Genomic DNA, 23,012 nt, shown 5'->3' with positions numbered 1-23,012 from the left:
ATCTGGGGAAGTTATTCCATAAAAAGAATCTTTTATGTGCTATAAGACTGGAATATACAGATCATTTTACTGAATTAAAAATATTTTGCAAAGTGTTATCTAAGTAAATTTATTGGCATTATGGTTAGTTTCATAGTCACCTTTGGGGAAAATAATGAAAAAAAGATTAATGGAAAGCTGATTCTTTAAATCTAATTTAGACTAAAACATCAAGATGGCTTAAGGGTATGCTATTTTTCTTTACTTAAGGCATTTAAAAATATTTTCAGTGATTTATCTTGCAGAGCTAGATGTCATGATTAGAATTTCTTTCATGTTACTTCACAGCCTTTCTTTAAATAGTGTATTATTTAATGCAAGAGCTCAGTATGTACCTGTTAGAAGATTATGTAGTTTATAGATTCTTCTCTTTCTCAAAGTTATTTCTCTTACAGGTACGTATTGTGAGTGACTGTGTATTAACTGCTGTTTGGGTTTTTAAATTTCAAGATATAATTTACCAAATAAGGTAAATTTAAATTTATAATTTACAATTTACTAAATAAGTCTCATTTATATAAAAACCAGATCTGTGCACCTATCCAAAGCTACTTTTGCAAATACTGATCTGCTTAAAAAAATCACAGCCAGACTACTCCAAAAAGCATAAACTATCATAGACTGCTAGAAAGCAGACATTCCAAGATATCCAGTTTGAGTACTGCATTTTCAAAATTTCTGGTAATCTGCAAAAGAACTAGTTGGGGGTGAGGGGAACAACTTCATCCAACTAAAGCTTAGATTCTACCCATCTTATATATATAGGCATTTATGTGCATGCAACCTCATCTCTGGAGTTTGAATTTACCTAAGAAGGAAATTTAGTCTTACTTGTAAAAATAAAATAATGAACAATGAGATGGAAAAGATTGATGGAAACATTCCCTTGCAAATGTGAGAGCCAGCCAAGCAATAATCAAGATGATTCAGCAACCTCAAGGACGTGTGATTCAGTGGGCTAACACAAGAGCATTTAGCTTCATGACACACAGCTGAGTCACCTGCATAAAGGAGTCATTGTTTCAGAAAAGTAAGGAACTCATAAATGGTGTGAAGCACTGATTTTATTTGATAAAAATTAAATTCATTGTTGTGACAAAACGAAGTTAACTGTGGCAGAGCCAATTTCACATAAATTCTGCCAATGAATCAGACTATAATTTGCACATACACCCTCCAACCTAGTATCTATTAAAGCATCTATTAAATAAACATGAAGATTCTGAACAGCCTTTTATGTAATGAGATTTAGGAAAAGTACTAAGAAAACCAACATATATTGAGAAATTAAGTTTTAATTAATAATGTACAATCTCCTCTAGCAGAACAGTGTAATTACAATTTAACATCCAGCAGGTTAAGGTCTTATTGTTAATCATTTGTTGTTATTTTACCCCAAGTAGCTACTATTTGAAGACACTATGCTAGAATTTGCTTTATGTATTTTAACTCCCATGGTTCCCTGTCATAAGATTTTTTACATTTATCCATGAAAACCAACTACCTCTTCTTTTCTTTTAATAGGAAGAAAATTTAGTTTCTGTCTTTCTCTGTGGAATGAGAGATTTCATTAAGATGGTCAGAAAGAGTGAGAGGTTTCAGGTGGATAATTTCTAGCATAACTCCACATTAACAAAATGGTGATTAAATTAAAAAATATGGACCCTCAAATAAGTTTAAAACTTTGAGTTAAAAACTTTAATAAGGTTAAATCAATTCAAGTTAGTATCCATCAAAGACATTAGATTTTGGGACTAGAAAAGGCGCTTGTGGTAGGTTAGCCAGCTATAAACTCTGCACTAGTAAACAAACTTCTATATCTATTTTGTCATTAGAGCTCAAGCTCTTGGATGGTTGACAGCTAGGAATCTACTAACTTGCTGCAATGGGATCCTGGACAGTGCACTTATGTGACCTTCTCCCCGTTGTTGGGCTAGGTTTCTGGAAACATCAATTTTGGTAGAACAGTTGTTCAAAACAGCTGTCTTGAAAAGTCAAAAAAAGGACTTTTTACTAATGAAGCAAATGTTAATGTTAATACTTTACTTGAAGATCCAAGTCTAGCTCAGATGTTATCCCAACAACTTCTGCTTCAGCAGTCAAAAGACTACCATTATGATCAAACAACTGCAGTTACTATTACGGCAATTTGTCAAATGAATTATGTCTGTACTTTTACATCATGTTACTGAACAACTTTTAACCAGCTCTCAAACTATACTTTTTTGCATTTGACCGTATGAAAGGAATAAAACTGACCTTCAATTACAATGGCACCCTCTAAACCAGTGGTTTTAAAAGTGTAGTCTGGGGACCTCTGGGGATTCTCAAGACATGTTCAGGGGGTCCACAAAGTCAAAACTATTTTTATAATACTACTAAGAGGTTATTTGGCTTTTTTCACTCTCATTCTCTCACAAGTGTATAGTTGAATTTTCCATAATGTTAACAGGTAATGGATCTAGTATTATTTATAAAAAATGAATAAATGGATATTTTTTACAATCTCTACTTATTTTTAAAAACCTGTTATTTTAACAATTAAAAACTAATATAAAAATTTTTAAATATTAATATTTAAAATTGAAAATATTTAAAATATTAGTTTTAATTTCTAATATGGTAAGTGTCAATTTAACCCATATAAATAAAAGCTTTTTTGGGTCTTTGATAATTTTTTAAGAGTATAAAGGGGTCCTGGGACCAAAAAGTTTGAGAAGCACTACTCTGAACAGGCTAGTGCAAGCTTCTGCCTGTATGAAGCTCCCAATGAGCGCTCGCCGCCTCAAATGCTCTTCAGAAGTATTCAGGGGTATTATTTCAGGTAGTCTCTATACTTGGAATCATTTAGTGAGTAAACTTAGTACCCACTGGATACACCACAATGTACCAAACCATTAACTACCACCCCTAAAGACCGAAGATCACTTAAAACCAGAACTGTGATTTAAAAACTATTTTGTTGAACTTGTTTGAGTAATTCTTTAAAATGTAGAAAGGTAAATGCCTATTTTAATGTGGAAAGATATACCTTAATGCATAATAAAAAAGGTTTTCAATTACTTTATTATTTTTCTAGTTTTACTTCAGTCACTATCAACAGAAAAAGATGTAAAACTGAACTATGACTGCAACTTGTATGTTCCTTTAAATAAAATTAGAAACCATAATATGACATGTTTTTAAAAATTATGCCAAAAAAACAATCTGATCTTTTTTTTTCTAAAATAAAGTGCAATGTTTTGGACATAGTAATCACAATTATAAAGGCTTGCCAAGCGGGTCTATAGAAACATAAGGGAAGTTTCTGTCCAAGTTTGCTTTCTTTTCTGGTTAATGTGTTTTCAGTCATATCATAAGCCACAATTTATTTGTAAACCGTAATCAAGATAACATATTACTTTTGGGGGCAAGATTATTGTCTAGGGTCTCTAAGTTCTGAATTAAAGTATGTTAATTTTTAGAAGGCCAGAATACTGCTAAGTAAACATCCTGTCTCTTATGGATCAATGCACCTACCTATATGACGTGTTGTAACCATTTAGACTGCTAAATGAAAACTATTGAAAAATAAAGACAACTTCAAGAAATACTAATATCAAAGCACTTTCATCACCAGGACAAACTTCAGCTTTAAGTATTAATGTAACGATAATTTGAGACACCATATACAAGGAATATGAAATTAGTCCTGTTAGAAATACATTATTCAGGCAGACAGCTTCCTAAAGATTTAAGTAAGCTTTAGAAAAATCTTTGGATGTAGTTTTATTCTTTTACTGACTGTTTAAGTTGAAGCTTAATGCAATGGAAATGATTTTGGTTGTATTATAGACACAACTGATATCTGTGTATAAACATCATGCTCACTAGAACGTATCTGTCAAAGATCTTACTAAATTTTTAGATACCAGAAGTGGATATCTGCTATCACTCATCAATAGAACTCAACATGAAGGACTCCCCAAAATTATACAGCTGAAATGATTCAATGATTTGCAAAGCAGAATCAATGTTGATTCAATGATCAACAATGTCAGTATGCTTTCCAGTAAAGAGATGCAAGGTGATGTCAGTGTGGAAGATTTCCAATTAAATCTTGAAGGTCCATATAGATCATGAGTTCTGTCCAATCTTCTTTATTATAGCTGTGCATTCTAGTCTTGGCACAAATCAATTATTTGGTCCTTTGATTAAATTTATTCTGACTTTGGATATAATCAATCTAAAAAGTAGTGCTTGACATAATTTCATTTTTTGGACTAGAAATACACAGTTGCACATACCAAACAACTGGTATATGGCAAACTGAAGAATGGCAAGCAGAATGAACAAAAGATTGGGAACTACAACTATGACTGAAGCTATCCACTAACTATTGTTGATAAGAAGTATGGTAATTGTAGATACAATCAATTACTTTATGCTCCTATTTGCTTAGCCATCATGGAAAAACTGTCAGCATAATGACTTCCAGAAAGGACATCAGGCACGTATAAATTCCTTCCTGTGGGAGTTACGCACTTGGCTCTATACTGCTTAAGGTAGGGCACAGGAAAAGGGGGGAAGAGGAGAGCAAAGGTAAGACGAAAAGAACCTGAAAAGAACCTATCAGATAAAATAAAAAATGTACTTGATGTAGTAGAGCTACACTAGTACTGCTAGACACTAAGAAAGCAGATTATCTGTTAAGGCTATCAGAGATAGTTTGGTTCATTTTGAGCAAACAAGAGGCACAAACAGAGATACAAAGAACAAGCTGTTCAACTAAGCCATCATTATAACAAAATAAAATTCTTTAAGAAGATCAGGTTCTCTCCTCATTATATCATCAAGAAAGTAAATAGACCAGCTGCACACTGGGATAAAATCTTTGAAAAACATTTATCTGGCAGAAGACTGGTATCCAGGACATGTGAAGAATTTCTAAAACTCAATAATCAAAAGACAAAAACAAATTTTTAAAAAATGAGCAAAGTATGTGAACAGATACATTACCACAGAAGATAAAAATGAATGGCCAATAAGCACATGCAAAACTGTCTACCCCTATTAGTTACCATGAAAATGCAAATTAAAACCACAATGAGATACCACCACATACACACACCGGAATGGCCAAAATTTAAGACTGCTAACATCAAATACTGGCAAAACTGTACAACGAGAACTCATGCATCTTTGGTGGGGATACTAAATGGTACAACTACTTTGGAAAACGATCTGACAGTTTCTTATGAAATCAAACATATACAAACCCTATGACTCAACAATTCCACTCCTGGGGAGACACTGCCCTCAAAAAGACTCAAAAAGACAAAAATATTCCACTTTATTCATAATACGCAAAACCTGGAAACAGCACAGCCAGTATCAATAGGATACTACAAACTGTAGTGTATTTACACAATTGAATAAGACTTAGCAATAAAAACACAAACTATAAAAATATGGAGGAATGGAAGAAAAAAGTGTATACAGTATGGTTTTATAAATATGAAGTTCTAGAATAGACAGAACTAATCTACAGGGGAGAAAAATCAGAATAATGACAAGTTGTCTCTGGGTGGGGTAGTGGGAGAGTAGGGATTCACTGGGTACTTTCTGGGGTGATGACAAAGATCTCCATCTTGATACGAGTTTGGGTTGCATACATGTATGCATTTGTCAGAAATGATAGATTTGTTTTGTTCATCTCATTATTCATAACTTTTAGCTTAAAAGAAAAGAAATTAAACCACAAAGAACAATAAATAAATAAAATAAGACCACACACACACACACACACACACACACACACACACACACACACACACACACACACACACACACACAGAGAGAGAGAGAGAGAGAGAGAGAGAGAGAGAGATCAGGTTCATGCTTGCAGAAGTATGTAGCATGCCACAAAGAAGGTAAAGGAACCTTCTTTGAGTTCCTGAGTGGGGAAAGCATAAATTGTTTAGATGTTGCCAGGACAGGATTAGAGGCCTGTCTGAAACTCCAAAATAATGAAAAGTAGTGCATGTTACTAGAAATGACCACTAGAATGAAAATAAAAGAAATTCTCTGGTAAAATACATGCTTATCAGTGCAAAGTTCACCTGCAATTTTGCTAGAGGTGAAGGTGGTCAATAGTCACTTCTGAAACTCAGGATCTTAAAAAGCTTACCTCCCCTATCACCACTAGCCCTTTACTTTTGTTCAGAATTTCAAGGAATCAATGCTGCCAACTGTTAGTAATTGGAGGAAAATGAAGGGGAACACCTGTTAAACATGGAGGCACTCTTGCTCTCCTGTATTTTGTCTGCCTCAGCAGGATGTGAATACACTGTGTCAGCAAGATTTTGCAAAGCTTAATCACAAACCACAAACTTCCTATTGAGTTACCTAGGAGATGGGGAGGTGATGGGAGGGGTTTGCAGCTGGCTGAAACATATATAATACCTGCTTTTTCCCAATAAATTTGCTTAGTGCGTGCGCTAAGCTCCAGAACGTTGTGTCTGGTCTGTGGTTGACCACCTCCCCAGGTGGCAGCCCCTAACTCAAGGTGTGCTTTGAGCAACTCACCTTCCTGCACTCTCTTGGCAGGGCTGCGTGTGGCCTGCTCCCTGAGGGACTCCTGGCAGAGGCTAGCTACTGTGTAGTCCTGCTTCCTGAGACCCTCAGGACCAAGAGAAAGGTGCAAGTAATTACAATGCCTTTCTATGAGTACAATGTACTTGTGTTTTTCTTAGTGCTCTAGAATCAGCAGAAATGAAGTGGTTACATGCCAAAATAGATCACCTCACTTCTTAAGGGAGGCTTCAATTAGTTTGGAAATAGGAAACAAAGGGACTTTTTGGCTTTTGCCCATTTCCATTTGTTCTCAGGCATCCTTAACCCCTCCCTCCCCCACCACCCCGTGGTTCTAACCTCTTAAATCCTGCTGCGTGCGAGCACCACCCATACTCTGCCTTGGCATTCGAAGAGAAGTTCTCAAAGGTGTATGTCTCTGCTCATCCAGGTAAGCAAGGTCCTCCAAGTGGGCAGAGCTTGTGGCTGACAAGACAAAAAAGTTTAGTTAGAATATATAAGTTCAGAAAGCCTTTCAGTTAGTCTTTCTCTCTCAAACTTTGGAATCAGGGCTTGTTTTAGCACAAAATATGTATGAGGGTACTTCAAAAAGTTCATGGAAAAACAGATATATCTATATCTATATCTATATCTATATATATATATAAAATAATCTTATTTTAAGCTTTTAGAAAACCAAATGTGTGGTTTCTTAAAAAATTCAACCATTATTTCACTAGCTACTTTAGGACAGGACATCATAAATCTGTACTTGCTAAGAGGTTCTACAGCACTAAACAGAAATGTAATATTTTCTATTCAAATAGATAAACAGAGAAACAAGCAAACTAAGCAAATAAACATAAAACCTCATAAAGTGATCACTCAGACACTCAGAAAGTGATAGTTAACACTAAAGATTATTTGGGATTTAAAATGAAAAACAAACTGCCAGCCCAACAGCTTAAAATGACATTTTGCTTCTCAATGTTTGAATCATGAAGGCTGCAGTGAGAACAAAAGGAAGTTTACCAATAGAAACAGTAAATGGGTTTCTACTGAAAATTAAGGGTGAAATTAAAAATTCATTTTACACGAATGCTTCAAATTATAAGAGTACTCTGCTTATTACTAATGACTGGGTTAAGTAGGCAAGAGGAAAAAAAATTCTAAGATTATCTTTTTATGGTTGCTGGGCCTCAACTATTTTGCCACCAAATATCTGAGAAGTAAGTATATATGCAAGAAATTGTACCAAGTGTTGAGATTTACAGATTACACGGTCATTTGCCTTGAAGACTTTATAATCCAATTTTGCCACGGATAATATGTACTACTTTACCTAACAGCTGATTATAAATGAACTCTTTCATAAAAACCAAGAAGCAAAAGAGGAAGAGGAGACAGCCCAGAATTCTCTCAGCATAAGGAAACAAGCATGATGTCAGTAAGTAAACTTACATCCCCAACCTCATAAATGAATTCTTTATGGTGATTGACCTTGGGTAGTTTTCATTCATTTATTAGTTTGTTCATTTATTAATTCAACAAACATACCAATATTGTTAGTAAAAAATGTCAGCACTGTTTCAAAACAATATCTTTACCATGGTTTCTTTTTTTTTTTTGTCTTTTTTGTGACTGGCCGCACCGCACTCAGCCAGTGAGCGCACCGGTCATCCCTATATAGGATCCGAACCCGCGGCAGGAGCGCGCTTCTGCGCTCCCATCGCCGCACTCTCCTGAGTGCGCCACGGGGTCGGCCCACCATGGTTTCTAATTAGTCTATAGGAAAGAAAGATGAGAGAGCAAATATTTTACTAAAAATGTAGCACTTAGCATTCAAGGGAATATTTAATAAGGATTACAGGAATGAAAGGGGTCTTAAATGTCCCATCCAACACCTGTGTAATGCTCAACTCTATTCTTTCAAGGTGGTTGTATACCTTATGCTTGAACATGTCCAGTGGCAGGGATGCATGGTCTGAGACATCATATTTGATCTTTGCACAGCTCTGTTATTAGTAATATGGTTCTCTCTATTTCCCTACCTCCTATCCACTCTTTCTTTTGATGGCATAGATACTACTTCTGTTTATACCAAAAAGAAGAATTTTTTTCAAAAGTTGCTTAATAAGCCAAAAAGAAGGGAACTAAGGGAAACAAACATTTATGTATTAAACACTCACAATGTGCCCGGGTAGTATGCAACATGCTTTTCTTGAATGGTGTCTTTTATTTTAAAGGGAAACAAGAAAATCAGAAAGTAATGTATAGCAATGAAGAAGTTCTATCTATTTCCTTAAGAGACATTCATGGGCTTCTTGACTAGAGAGATGCTTTGGAAGATCCCTTTTCCTTGCCAAAAATTCCTATGGGTAATTTTCAGCCTGTCCCATCTCACTTCTCTTCCTGGACATTCTGAGCACAAATATTCCCTTAACGCTATTAAATAGCTACAAAAAATTGTCATTATATGAATCCTTTGCATTAGGATATCCCTGTTTTCTTAAAAGTATAGATACCGATCTACATGCATTCCACAGCAGCTCTTAAAATGGTCATTAATCCCAAATGGAGGTCCCACCAGTAGGCCCACTGAGACAAGTCAGTTGATTAAGAAGATTGATAACTGATTCTAAGCCAAAGTTTTCACCAAAAAACTTCCTTTGCTGCTAATGCACAAGGGCTGCACAAAATCTAGCAACCATTGTAACAGATTCTTCCCAGAGTATGAACTCCTGATATCGTGACAGTTAGGGTATGGTAAATATATTTGGGGGAGATGTTGGCAACTGGGGAAGGTAATGACTTCTCTTTTTCCCTGTGCCTCTGCAACAAACCACACGAACTATTAACAGCTCACCTTCAATATATACACTATATAAAAGTAGCTAGCTCCTCACTACAAAAAGTTGGGAAATCTAACTTTACAGAATCTCCCCGAAATTACTAAAATAAAGAACTTTAATGGTACAATGAAGTTTTCAAACCCATGTCCTCAATATCCAAGATACAATGATAGTTCAGTTTCTCTTTGCGAAGACAAGGTGAAATGCCCTCTGATGAGTCAGGCCTTTCACTTGGTCATAATGGTCCAATAAAGAAGGTGGAGGGGAGGTAAGTAAATATCTCTGAACCTCCTGCTCTCCAAAACATGTCTGTGACAAACTGAATTACTGGCCTCAATTCTTCACCCCTCCCTGTATCCATGCTCTTTGTGATCTGTCTTTGCAGTTATTCCCATTAGAGGTGAAGTATATTTTCTTGCTCTTGACTTTCTGTTTGGCCATTTGACTTGCTTTGACCAGTGGTATATTAGTAGATAGGATACAAGGAAGGGTTTAAAATTGCTCATGTAATTGGGCTTGTCTTTTTTTTTGTTTGTTTTTTGCTTCTGTCATCACTATGAGAAATTATGTCCAGCTAACCCACGGGTCCAAGGAGAATGATAGAAATGAGGCAGATCTGGAGCCAGTCTCCAGCTTGGAGCCAAGCCTAACCAAACTCAGCCTAGATCAATCAATTCCTAGCCAACCTGAGATGCATGAGTAAAAATATATCGTTTTAAGTTGCTATATTTCTGTACTAGTTTGCTATACAGCATTACTGTACCAATAGCAGAATGATACACCTGTTGATCTTTCTGCATTATAGCATTTGCTTAGGTTGTAGTAGTTTGAGCTCCATGTCTGCAAGTACCATGTCTCACTTACATTCTATGCTCAGTAACTGCACTATGTCTGGCATAAAATAAGTGCTTAAAATGCTTATTAAATCAACCTGTTGAAAGGGAACCAAGGACTATTTCGTAGGTAGCTCTGACAAGAATGGTTTCAAGAAAAAGCTAGCTGATCTTGTTTTGTTTGTATCTAAAAGGTAAAGGAAAATTCTTTCCTGTTCTATAACCTGGGAGATGACACTGGCTTTATTTTGTCAAAAAAGGTAGACTAAGCTAATGCCAAGAGTGAATATAAATTGGTTAACAGACACAAAAAATGATTATGTATTGTAATGATGAATATACTATCTTGATTTGACCATCACATACTACACACAAGTAATGATAGTTAACTTTGTACCCCACAGATATGTATAATCAATTATGCTACAATTATAAAAAAGATTAAAAAGAGTGACTATAATAAAAAGTAAACAACGCAGATTTGATTTACAGAGAAATTAAAGTATTATTCTGTGAAATATAACGATTGGCACATGTTATGGTACTTCAATTAAAAAGCTTCAAAAGATACTTTTATTTTTTATTTTAATTTATCAATATACAATGTAGTTGATTTTTGTGTCCCTTTACCAATTCCTCCTTTTCTCCCCTCCCTTCCCCCCCATCAATATCGTTATCTGTTCACTTGGGAAGATGGTTTTAGAATAAACTTTTATAATACAAATCTGAAATGTCCAGTGGTTCCATTGACACTTTGGGCCAGTTATCATGAAGAATACCAGGATGCATTCAAGAAGATAGAAAGACATCTCATGCTCTTGGATTGGAAGAATTAACATTGTGAAAATGTCCACATTACCCAAAGTGATCTACAAATTCACTGCAATCCCCATCAAAATTCCAATGACATTTTTCTCTGAGATGGAAAAAGCTATCCAGACATTTATATGGAACAACAAAAGACCATGCATAGCCAAAGCAATCCTGAGCAAAAAAAATAAAACTGGAGGCATAAAACTACCTGATTACTGACTTTAAACTATATTACAGAGCTATAATAACCAAAACAGCATGGTACTGGCATAAAAACAGACACTCAGAACAATGGAACAGAACTGAGAACCCAGAAATTAACCCATATGCCTATAGTCATCTGATCTTTGACAAAGGCACCAAGTCTACATACTGGGGAAGAGACTGCCTTTTCAACAAATGGTGCTGGGAAAACTGGATAATCATATGTAGGAGAATGAAACTAGACCCATATCTTTCACCATATACCAAAATCAACTCAAAATGGATTAAAGAGTTAAATATACATCCTGAAACAATAAAATTCCTTAAAGAAAACATAGAGGAAACACCCCAGCAAATAGGAGTGGGTACAGAATTCCTGAATAGGACTCAAAAAGCACAGGCAACTAAAGATAAAATAAACAAATGGGATTATATCAAACTAAAAAGCTTCTGCACAGCAAAAGAAACAATCAACAGAGTAAAAAGCAACCAACAGAGTGGGAGAAAATATTTGCAAAATGTACATCTGACAAAGGATTAATATCTAGAATATACAAGGAACTCAAACAACTTTATAACAACAACTTTATAACAACAAATAACCCAATTAAAAAATGGGCAAAGGAGCTGAACAGACATTTCTCAAAGGAAGATATACGAATGGCCAACAGACACATGAAAAACTGTTCAATATCACTCAACATCTGGGAAATGCAAATCAAAACCACACTGAGATACCATCTCACTCCAGTTAGGAAAGCTAACATCCAAAAGCCTGAGAACGATAAATGCTGGAGAGGTTGCAGAGAAAAAGGAACTCTCATACATTGCTGGTGGGACTGCAAAATGGTGCAGCCTCTATGGAAAATGGTATGGAGGTTCCTCAAACAATTGCAGATAGATCTACCGTATGACCCAGCTATCCCACTGTTAGGAATATACCCAGGAATGGAAGTCATCACGATGAAGGGAGACCTGTATTCCAATGTTTATTGCAGCTCTATATACAATAGCCAAGAGCTGGAATCACCCCAGATGTCCATCATCAGATGAGTGGATAAGGAAACTGTGTTACATCTACACAATGGAATACTACCCTGCTATAAAAAAGAATGAAGTACTATCATTTGCAACAACATAGATGGACTTAGAGAAAATTATATTAAATGAAACAGTCAGGCACAGAAAGAGAAATACCACTTGTTCTCACTTATTTGTGGGAGTTAAAAATTAATAAACACACAAACAAATAAAGGGTGGAGGGAAGAAGAGAATAATTACAAAAATTCCTTGAATTATTTAAGTCAAGTACACAGATATGATGTGGGGGGGAGGGGAAGGGGTGGAGAGGAATGGGTAAAGGGGCATGAAAATCAAGTACAATGTATTTTGAGAAGTAAAATAAAATAAAATAAAATAAAATAAAATAAAATAAATAAAATAAAATAAAATAAAATAAAATAAAAAAATAAAATAAAATAAAATAAAATAAAATAAAAAAATAAAATAAATAAAATAAAATAAAATAAAATAAAATAAAATAAAATAAAATAAAATAAAATAACACCAGGATGTGTCCTGTCTATCCTAGATCTCTGTTTTTATTTGATCTCCGTATAGCTATAATGTTGAATTATCCTACTTTTCCTTCTTAAACTAGAAAGATAATTTGAGGCAAAAGCTCTTTTTTAAAAGATTTTTTGGTAGGCTGAAAATTCATAGGTCATTACTATTAATATATACATAGTTTTACATTCTATAATGTTCTCTGTACTCAACTATGAGAAGAGCTGATTAAAATGTGTTTGGCAATGTATTTGTTTTATATTTCCTATCTTAGTTATCTGGGTCTATTGGAAACCCAGCCAAAGGAATTTATCCAAATTGGAGACATAGTTTCTCTAAGGAAATAAGTCTTTGAAAGCTAGTCTCGGGAACTTAAACCAAGATAGAGAAGTCAAATGCCATGTTATACACCAGAGAAAGATAAAGAGTACCAAAGGAATAAATTATAATCTTGATCTCCACATTCTGAAATTAAAACTATCCAGTAAACTATCTAATCTGTAGTGCTTAAAAACACTAGGGACAAAGACTCTAAAACCATCCCCACTGGTATTCTAATCTGGTTCAGTGAATTAGTTTTTTCTTAAGTTTAATCCAATGCCTCCTGCTTTAACCAAAGTCTATTTTCTTTTGTTTGATTCTTTATCAATATGTGTGTAGCTACCAAAAAAAAGGGAGGACCACTGGAGATTCAAACCCTTCAAGAGTAAAGATTTTGGACACTCTACCAGGTAAAGAACCTCAAAAGATGTTGCCCTGGCTGAAGGCAAAGGTAATATGGGATAGGTAGTAGATGAGGAAAGTTAAAAATATCAACCTAAACCTCTGAGTTACAAAATGAAGACTACAGCATTTATGCATATATCTTTCCTTGCTCTTGTTATTGTACGTGTATATGTACATATGCATACATATATACTAATCTCTTCTCGCCTCTTTTTCCTTGTTTTACACAAGTTTTGTTGTAAGTTAACTTTACAATTTAGTTTTTAGATAATGGACTGTTCATACGGGACTGTGCCAGAGTTTAAAGAATAAGTAACATAGCCAGAGATGGACAGTGTCATAGTATCCAAATATAGCTAAAATGACTGCTGGAACTAACCTCATTTTGGGGAGGTAAACATGTCATTATTTATAGGAAAGATAAATCTTGTTAGGTTAAAATAGAGTTTGTTTTGTTCAAAATGTTTTAATACTGTATGTTCTCATTTATTTGTGGGACCTAAACATAAATAAATAAATAAATAAATATTCAAATAAATAAACAGGGGTGGGGTGGGAAGAAGACACAATAATCACAACAACTCCTTGAACTTGTTAAGACAAGAGAACAGATACATCGTTGATGGAGGAGATGGGGGAGAGGGAAGGAGGAAAAAGGAATTGGTAAAGGGACACAAAAATCAACTACATTGTATATTGATAAATTAAAATAAAAATAATAATAATAAAACCCAGATTCAAAGAATCAAAAATCTCAGATTTGGAAAGACCTCAAAGATTTTCACAGTCTTCATTCAATCCACTACTGCTTTGAAATTCCATGACATTCACATACCTCCTATTCAACCTCACATGTCTTCAGCTCTTTTTGCTGATGTGCTACCTAAAGTGCTTCTAACACACACACACACACACACACACACAATGTTTGGATGTTCAAATGTATAGTTTTGAAGTTCAAATACATATAGAAAAATGAGTATGGATGCTGAATAGCCAAAAAGATGGACTTTGTTAATTGTTAAGCTATTGTCTCCAGCCCCAAACCTACTGATCTATACACTGTTTTGTGATGCTGGGGCTGGGACTCTGCAACCCATATTTCAATTTTCTCAGCTAGCTCCCTGTTAGGCTCTATAGGAAGGCTGCTGGAGGAAGGATTTGTTAAACCACACAAGCTTGGAGGAAAGGCCCCACAAAGCTGGAACTCAGATCTCTGTAAAGGGGCTCCTGCTCAGCTGGTGCTCATATCTCTGAGCTCCAAGAAGGGTTTTGTGGAGACCAGACTCAGACCTGAGGACGAGGCACTGGCTACCTGGTACTGGTATCTCGAAGGAGGTAAGATGAGGCTAGTCCTACCTTTCTTTGGAAAACTGCAAATTGTATTCAACTCCTGTTAGGGAATGAACTGCCAGTGCTGGGCTTCACAAGAAAGACTAGGATGGAAACTGTGGAGTGACTTATAGTGAATCACTCATTGGTGGTACAGCGGGCCTTGAAGCCAGGTATCTTGACTCTCAGTCCAGTGAGTGCATCCTTCCTCGCCCTTTTAAAGCCAAACAGATTTAATTTTTTTCTAAAAGGCTTATTTTTCATCCCCTATTCATCTTTGTCACTCTCCCTTAACTGTTTGTTTGTTTGTTTTCATGGCTTCAAAGAGCAGTAACATAGGCCTTGCTAATGCAAAGTAAAGTATGTCATATACTGATAAATCACAGCTCTATGCACTTGAAATATTTTTCATAGTAAGAAACGAAAGAAAAAACCAAAAGCCCCAAATGTGTAATTTTTTCTTAAGAAAATAAAATACTTAGAAGGTACTTTTTAAGCTGAAAAACTGAAGAGTTATTTGAAAAGAAGATGAATGATAATGAGAATCTTCTATTCACATTAAGACAAAGTTCAAATGAAATCTTAGCAGCTGGGCAAGTGATATATATTTTTGATTACCCTATGGCAAAATTAATGGTATAAATATGTAATTTTAAAGCAAGGTTCTAGCAGGGTTCTTTTACTAAAATGGTTCTATTTGCCAACACACTGAAATGGTTTGATTTTTAATTAAAAGAGAATGTATTTTTCATTAACAGTGGGCAGAAATGACACAGAAATATACAAAATGGAGTGAAGCAAAAAGTTGTATTAAGAAAAAAAGCCTAGACTCCAACAGCTCTTTAAAAAAAATTATACTCATCTATTAATCTTTCGAAGATTAAACTAAGGGAGATATATACTTCTAAGTACAGATTTCAATTACGTAACAGTTTACATAATTCACTTTTATTATTTTACATTAAAAAAATTCTGGCAAGTACTTTTAGCCACAGGTTTAGTTTCATATGTCCAACCTCTTATAGTAAGAGCTGTTGGCAATTTTTGTAAAATATAAACGTTTAATGTCGACTTAATGAAAGTGACTACTAATCTTTACCACAGAAATTTCTAGGAAAGTGAACATCAATTGTTCTATCATTTTGACTTATTTCACACAACCAAGAAGTGTAGTAAATATATTTTGGAATGAGTACATTTCTCAATTTCAGCCAGATGACGTTAGAAGAGACAAATGTCACCATCACTGAACTGAATGAATAATTCATTCCTTCACAAATCCAGATACTCACTGAACTAAGGAAAAGTAGCTCTGAAGCCCTGATTCAGGACTTAGACAGATTTGCAATCAGTCAATGGGGAACTATTGCTTTAATGAGACTACAATAAAATTATGGTTGGTGTTATCTGAATTTACTAAAACATTCATTCTTTTTCTTGTTTTAGCAATTAAAATCTTCTTTTTGTTGCTCCTGAATCTATCACCATTATCTTTACTGACAAACCCAAAATCATTTTCTACTTTTCTTCTTATAAAATAATTATTCTCTTTAGTCCTATTTTCAGGTTCTCTCTGCTTCATGGTTTTCAAAATTCTTGCCTGTTCAAATACATTATTTAAAGGCCTATGAGACAAATACTGGAAAGATCAGTCAGGACACTCAAACTTCTGTTAGCTATTACCCTCTGTTCTACTAATTGTATCTAGCTGTATTCTTCCTCATGGTCACTTGAATCTTTTCTTTTTGCAAGTCATTTTCTAAGAAAGAGTGTTTGTCATACTGTCACACTTATCTCTCCCTTTGTCAAAACATTTGTTTAGGCTATACTTTCTCTGTCTTCCTGATTATAATCTCACAGTCAGAATTAATTACTTTGCCCTCTCAGCAATCACATACATTGCCTTGGATTGACTGTCCCCACAAAACTTGACTTCCATTTTTTTTTTTTTTTTTTTTTTCGTGACCGGCACTCAGCCAGTGAGTGCACCGGTCAGTCCTATATAGGATTCCGAACCCGCGGCGGGAGCGTCGCCGCGCTCCCAGCGCAGCACTCTACCAAGTGCGCCACGGGCTCGGCCCTTGACTTCCATTTTGACAGTGTTAAGAGGGTGGGAAATACTATTATGGTAATTGAAAGGCTGGGCCTTGAAAAAGTGATTAGATTGCAGGACCATGCCACAATGAATGGATTAATGATGGTGGTCAGGGGCATGGTTCTGAGGGCTTTAAGAGGAGAGTATGTGAGAGCCTCTCTCTCTCTCCCTGCTCCCCATTTTTGGCCATGTGAGATACCTGCACTGCTACAAAGCCACCACCAAAGAAGACCTTCACCAGATGTGTTCCCTGGACTTTGGACTTCCCAGCCTCTGAAACTGTAAGCAATAAATTTCATTTTCTAATAAATCACCCAGTTCCAGATATTTTGTTACAAGAAATAGAAATGGGCTAATACACACATATATTGCTATTTGGAACTTGTGTTATTCAGCTAGTTGTTTACATGTCTATCTTCCCTCACTGACTGTAGTAGGTTCTTGAGGGCAGGATGCAATGTTTGATTCATCTATGATCAACCTATCCCTTCAGAATAAATAAGAGTGTCCTGCACATAATGCTTCAGTGTAGAACTGAATTTCAGATCAGTCCTACACTGATTTAGCAATCTGCTTGGTTTTACCCTCATCCTCCTCATTGCTTTCCTTTTTTAACACTTAACAGACTTCACTACAATAATATGCTTGGCTTCAACAATGTTTGTGTTATCTTCCATGAGATACTGCTGATTCCTCTTTTACTTTTTCCCATAGCACATATCACCTTCTATCATACTATATAAATTACTTATTTATTATGTTTATTTTACTTTCCCTAACTAGAATGTAAACTCAACAAGGGTAGGAACCTCTGTTTTGTTTATTGATGATACTTGAGAGCTTTGAACAGTGCCTGGCATATAGTATATGCTTAATAAATACTTGTCTAATGACTAAATATTGTATTTTACCTACACTTTGTGTTTCAGCAACATTTAAATAGTCAGCAAATAACAAATTAACTTTTGCCTTGTTGGGTTATTTTGAAGAAGGTGGCAATAGCAACAATGCTGAGCACATCATCAGTGCACACAAATCCCAATAACAGCCAAACAGGGACACACAGAAGGGTCTTCAAAAAGTTCATGGAAGGTTAATACTATCTTTTAATTCAATTTTTCCACAAACTTTAAAAAATACCCTGTATTCTCCCACCGGGTAGTGCCACTTTTACTGTGAAATTGTACTGGCAAAAATTTGAGATAATTCTGTCAGATTAAATTATACTATATTTAAATCTACATTAAAAAAGTTTATGTAAAAAGAAAAAGTTTTGAAAACTAAATCCATGAAATATGTCATTAAAAAATTTGTTTTTAGAGGAGGAAGAGGAAAGAAGAAAAAAGAAGCACTTTTTTTTTTGGAGATTTCATCAGATTAAAACATCTGAGGACCACTCACTTATACAGCATTTAACTGACATACTTTTTTGAAGTTAAAATAATTTAAATATACCACAGTGGGCAGAAAAAAACCTAGCAGACACCATTTGGTATGAAACATTTCAGAGACAACTCTATATTATACAGTTTGGAAGCCAGTTTGAATTGTTTCTTCTTGTATCAGTTGCCATTCATGCAAGCAGATTATATTAGCACAATTGTCATTCTGTCTGATCTGAGCAGGAAGCCTAGAATGACACTTTCTGTTTGCTACTGCCTGGGCAAGAAGCCACTCTGTTGTCTTTACACCCTTGACACATAAGCCGACACTCTGACTGCTGAAAAGCCCATTTTTAATTTTATTTTTAAAATCTGCATTACAGTTTCTGATTGGATTAATTTAAACCCCCCTAGATTCCCATTCGTATTTACCTGATTCTTAAGATCCTTTTCTTAGGAAAATGTGCAGCTCCAAGCAGCAACAAGTAGACGGTGAGTTTATACTTCTAACTGACTTCTGTTGTTTGTATGTTTCCCTGATAGACCCCTCATTCTCACACAAAGTACTGACGACAGCTGCTGCAAGCAAACATTTCCTGCTTTCCACATCCCTCCAATTCATTGCCAGTCTCATTTTAAGACATCAAGGATGACCACAGGCAGCCTACTCTGATAATTTCTGCCATGCAACCCCAAGTACACAAGGATCTTCTACTTCTTTCCAACACATAAGCTTAAAAACAAATATGCAATAGCAATTTATATTTTGAAAACAAAAAATAGTTTATTTTTTTTCCCATATTTTAGAGTTTTAATTTAAAGGTGTATGAATACGTAAATTTATATTCAGAGAACTAAGCTACTTCAGGAAATACCCAAGCTTAATGCTGCACTATGCCAAAGTTCATCTTTACCTACTTTATCATTCAAGTTAAAAGTTTTTATGTTTTCAGCAAATAGTGTTATCCTCATATGTGGAAAATGGGGCTTTTAACTGGTACATCTAACTAAATAGGCTTCCATTACTCGAGTCTTTGTTTCTAAAAGTATATAGCTCAGTCTATTTGACCAATATTTTTATACTTATATTAATCAGACATCTGCTTTAATACAGTTAATAAAATAACTGGGAAAAGCACAGCCTCTTCAATAAATGGTGCTGGGAAAACTGGATATCCATGTGTAGAAGAATGAAACTAGACCTGTACCTCTCGCCATATACCAAAATCAACTCAAAATGCATTAAAGACTTAAATACAAGACCAGTAACTATAAAACATCTAGAAGAAAACATAGGGGAAATACTTCAGGATGTAGGACTGGGTAAAGGCTTTCTGAATAAGACCTCAAAAGCACAGACAACAGAATAAAAAATAAACAAATGGGATTTTATCAATCAAAAAAGCTTCTGCACAGGAAAGTAAACAATTGATAGAGTGAAAAGACAATCTACAGAATGGGAGAAAATATTTGCAAACTATATATCTGACAATGGATTTATATCCAGAATATACAAGGAACTCAAACAACTTCACAGTAAAAAAAACAAATAATCTGATTTAAACATGCGCAAAGGAACTGAATAGACATCTTTTAAAGGAAGACATACAAACGGCCAACGTGTGCATGAAAAATGCTCAACATCACCAATCATTAGGGAAATGCAAATCAAAACCACATTGACATATCTCACCCCAGTTAGACTGGCTATTATCAAAAAGACAGAATAACAAATGCTGGCGAGGATGTGGACAAAGGGGAACCCTTCTACACTGTTGGTGGGGCTGTAAATTAGTACAGCCATTATGGAAAACAATATAGAGGTTTCTCCACCAACTACAGATAGAACTGTCATACAATCCAGCAATCCTACTATTGAGTACATGCCCAAAGGAATGGAAATCATCATGTTGAAGGGATACCTACACTACTATGTTCACTGCAGCTCTATTTACAATAGCCAAGACATGGAACCAACTTAAATGTACATCAATGAACGACTAGATAAGGATAATGTGGTATATATACACAATGGAATACCACTCAGCCATAAAAAAGAATGGAATTCTGTCATTCCCGGCAACATGAATGAGCTTGGAGAAAATTATGCTAAGTGAAATAACCCAGGCACAGAAAGAAAAATACTGTGTGCCCTCACTCATAACTGAGAGCTAAAAAAGAAAGAAAGAAAGAAAGAAAGAAAGAAAGAAAGAAAGAAAGAAAGAAAGAAAGAAAGAAAGAAAGAAAGAAAGAAAGAAAGAAAGAAAGAAAGAAAGAAAGAACAATCACAATAATATGCTGAATTTTCGGAAGGAGAGAACAAATCCTGTGGTTACTACAGGTGGGAAAGGGGGGCAGGTTAGGAAGTAATTGGTTAATGGACACAAAGAATGATTATGTTTTGTAATGACGAATATGCTAATTATCCTGATTTGATCATCACATATTGTACAAATCATATATCACATATAATATTGTACACAAGTATTGATAGCCAACTCTGTACCCCACAAATATGTATAATCAATTATGTTTCACTAAAAAAATACATAATTTAAAAAATTTCATTATATATATTCCTTCCATTTATGTTATATGAGTTAAAAGCTCAGAAAAATATTTAAAGAAATAATTCACCATAAACATTTGTATATGTACTGACTCCATCAATTCCACTGTTGATCGACATTTGGGTGGTTCTCATATTTTAGGTATTATGAATAAAACTGATATAAACATTCTTATACCTGTCTTCTGGTAAACACAAGCATTTATTTTTTATGGGCATTCTACCCAGGAGTGGAGTTGCTAGGTTTTAGGTAACATGCATATATACAGCTTTATACACCTCTAATAGATCTTGCCAACCAGCTTTACAAAGTGGTAGTACCAATTTATTAACACACTCCCACCATCAATGTATGGCAATTTCAATTGCATCACCTCCTTTCCAATGCCATTCCTTTTAATTTTGTAGATATAGGTATAGTGGTATCTCATTCCCAAGAACTGTGAAAAATGGGGTATTTTACTATACTTGTAAACTAACAAGTCTGGATGCTGGAAGAAGACAAGAGATTTCTAAGTCAGAGACGAAAGACGGTTTACTACACAGAGCAACAGCAGTAGCCACATCAACATTTATGCCAGTTCCCTGAACCCCAGTTCCCACAGGGCAATACAAAGAGGGCTAAGTGATACCTGTACATCTGGATGGTTGCATTACAAGACAGGTACTCTGTGACTATAGATTAGTTCGCATTTTCTAGGATTTTATATAAATGGAATTGTATAGTATGTACTCTTTTTATCCAGCTTCTTACATGCAGCATAATTATTTTGAGATTCATGTGTGTTGTCATGGTATCAACAGTTCATTACTTTTTATTGCTGAGTAGTATTCCATTCTATGGATATACTATAGTTTGTTTATCCATTCATCTGTTGATGGGCATTTGGGATGTTCAGTTTTTTGGCTATTACAAATAAAGCCACAATGATCATTTGTATACATCTTTGTGGAAACATATGCTTTCCTTTATCTTGTATAAATCCTATTGATTTTTTGACCTCACATGTCTCATATGTATTATAATCAAATATAGGTATATATGATTATAAATACATTACATATTATATATATAATATAGACATTGTATGTACTATATATTTTTAAAAGAATCATAAGAAATATTAACATTTGGAGAGATACACTAGGTGGAAAGAGGAGAGAGGCTTTTCCTTTTGTATTCTTCATTTGAATTTGAATTTTTATCTGATTAATATATATTATGTAATACGTATGAATCTTTAATTTCTAGAATATATCATCAGGGACCACTAGGCTGATAGATAAAGGCTCATTTTTTCGTTTTGCTTTCTTCTTTGTACCTCTCTGTATTTAAAAAAATCAGTAAATGTTATTATTTTTGGTAGAAAAGAGGAAAATCTCTCAAGTTACTCTATTCATACTAACATAGCCTTCAATCAGGTAATTCACTACCTATAATTCTGAACAGCAGAAGCTTGTAACTATTTTCCCTAACTCCAGGCTTACTTCATTCAATCTATCCTATAGGGATGGACATATATATTTTTCTAAATTGCAAATTTGATAATACTGCTCCTGCTTAAAAGCTTTTATCAACAAGATAAAAAAGCCAATACTTATTACCCTACACAAGGTTCTTGGTATGACCTTTCAATGTCATCTTCTACCATTCCTTCCATATACCCCAGGTTCTAGTCATGCAGAAATATCCTGATCATGTGCCAAATTCTTTAACTTCTTGGTCCACCCTTCTTTTCTTTTAGTCTTCTTTGTGAGTTGTTACTTATCCTTTTCTGTCTTCTATTCCTCTCTACCCCACTCTCTCCCTTGCACTTAGATGCCTTCTCCTTAGCATTTATCACACTGAGGCTGAGTATGTTACCAATAACATTGTCTAAATGACAATGCATGTCAATTAGAATTCCTCCTTTAGTTCTCCCTAAAATTCATATCTTAATATTTGCTATTATCTGCTTCTATCACTGTCCCAATGGATATGCAACATCTTACTGAATTACCAATGTAACCTCAATATGTTGGTGCCTATAAATAGTCAAACTGGTAAAA

At 34.8% G+C, this 23,012-nt stretch overlaps 1 protein-coding gene across 1 annotated transcript in view; it reads right to left on the bottom strand.

Annotated features, from left to right (window-relative positions):
* TANC2 (tetratricopeptide repeat, ankyrin repeat and coiled-coil containing 2) overlaps positions 1-23,012 on the bottom strand; it is a 435,526-nt gene that overhangs the window by 132,720 nt on the left and 279,794 nt on the right. The window contains exon 9 of the mRNA XM_063080666.1: positions 6,952-7,077. Coding sequence (XP_062936736.1) covers positions 6,952-7,077 — 126 coding nt within the window. The remainder of the gene's footprint in view (positions 1-6,951; positions 7,078-23,012) is intronic.

The sequence above is a fragment of the Cynocephalus volans genome, chromosome 16 (assembly GCF_027409185.1).
Source record: "Cynocephalus volans isolate mCynVol1 chromosome 16, mCynVol1.pri, whole genome shotgun sequence".
NCBI classification, from domain to species: Eukaryota; Metazoa; Chordata; class Mammalia; order Dermoptera; family Cynocephalidae; genus Cynocephalus; species Cynocephalus volans.
The sequence above is the reverse complement of the archived record's forward strand: the minus strand, read 5'-3'. Positions and strand labels throughout refer to the sequence as shown.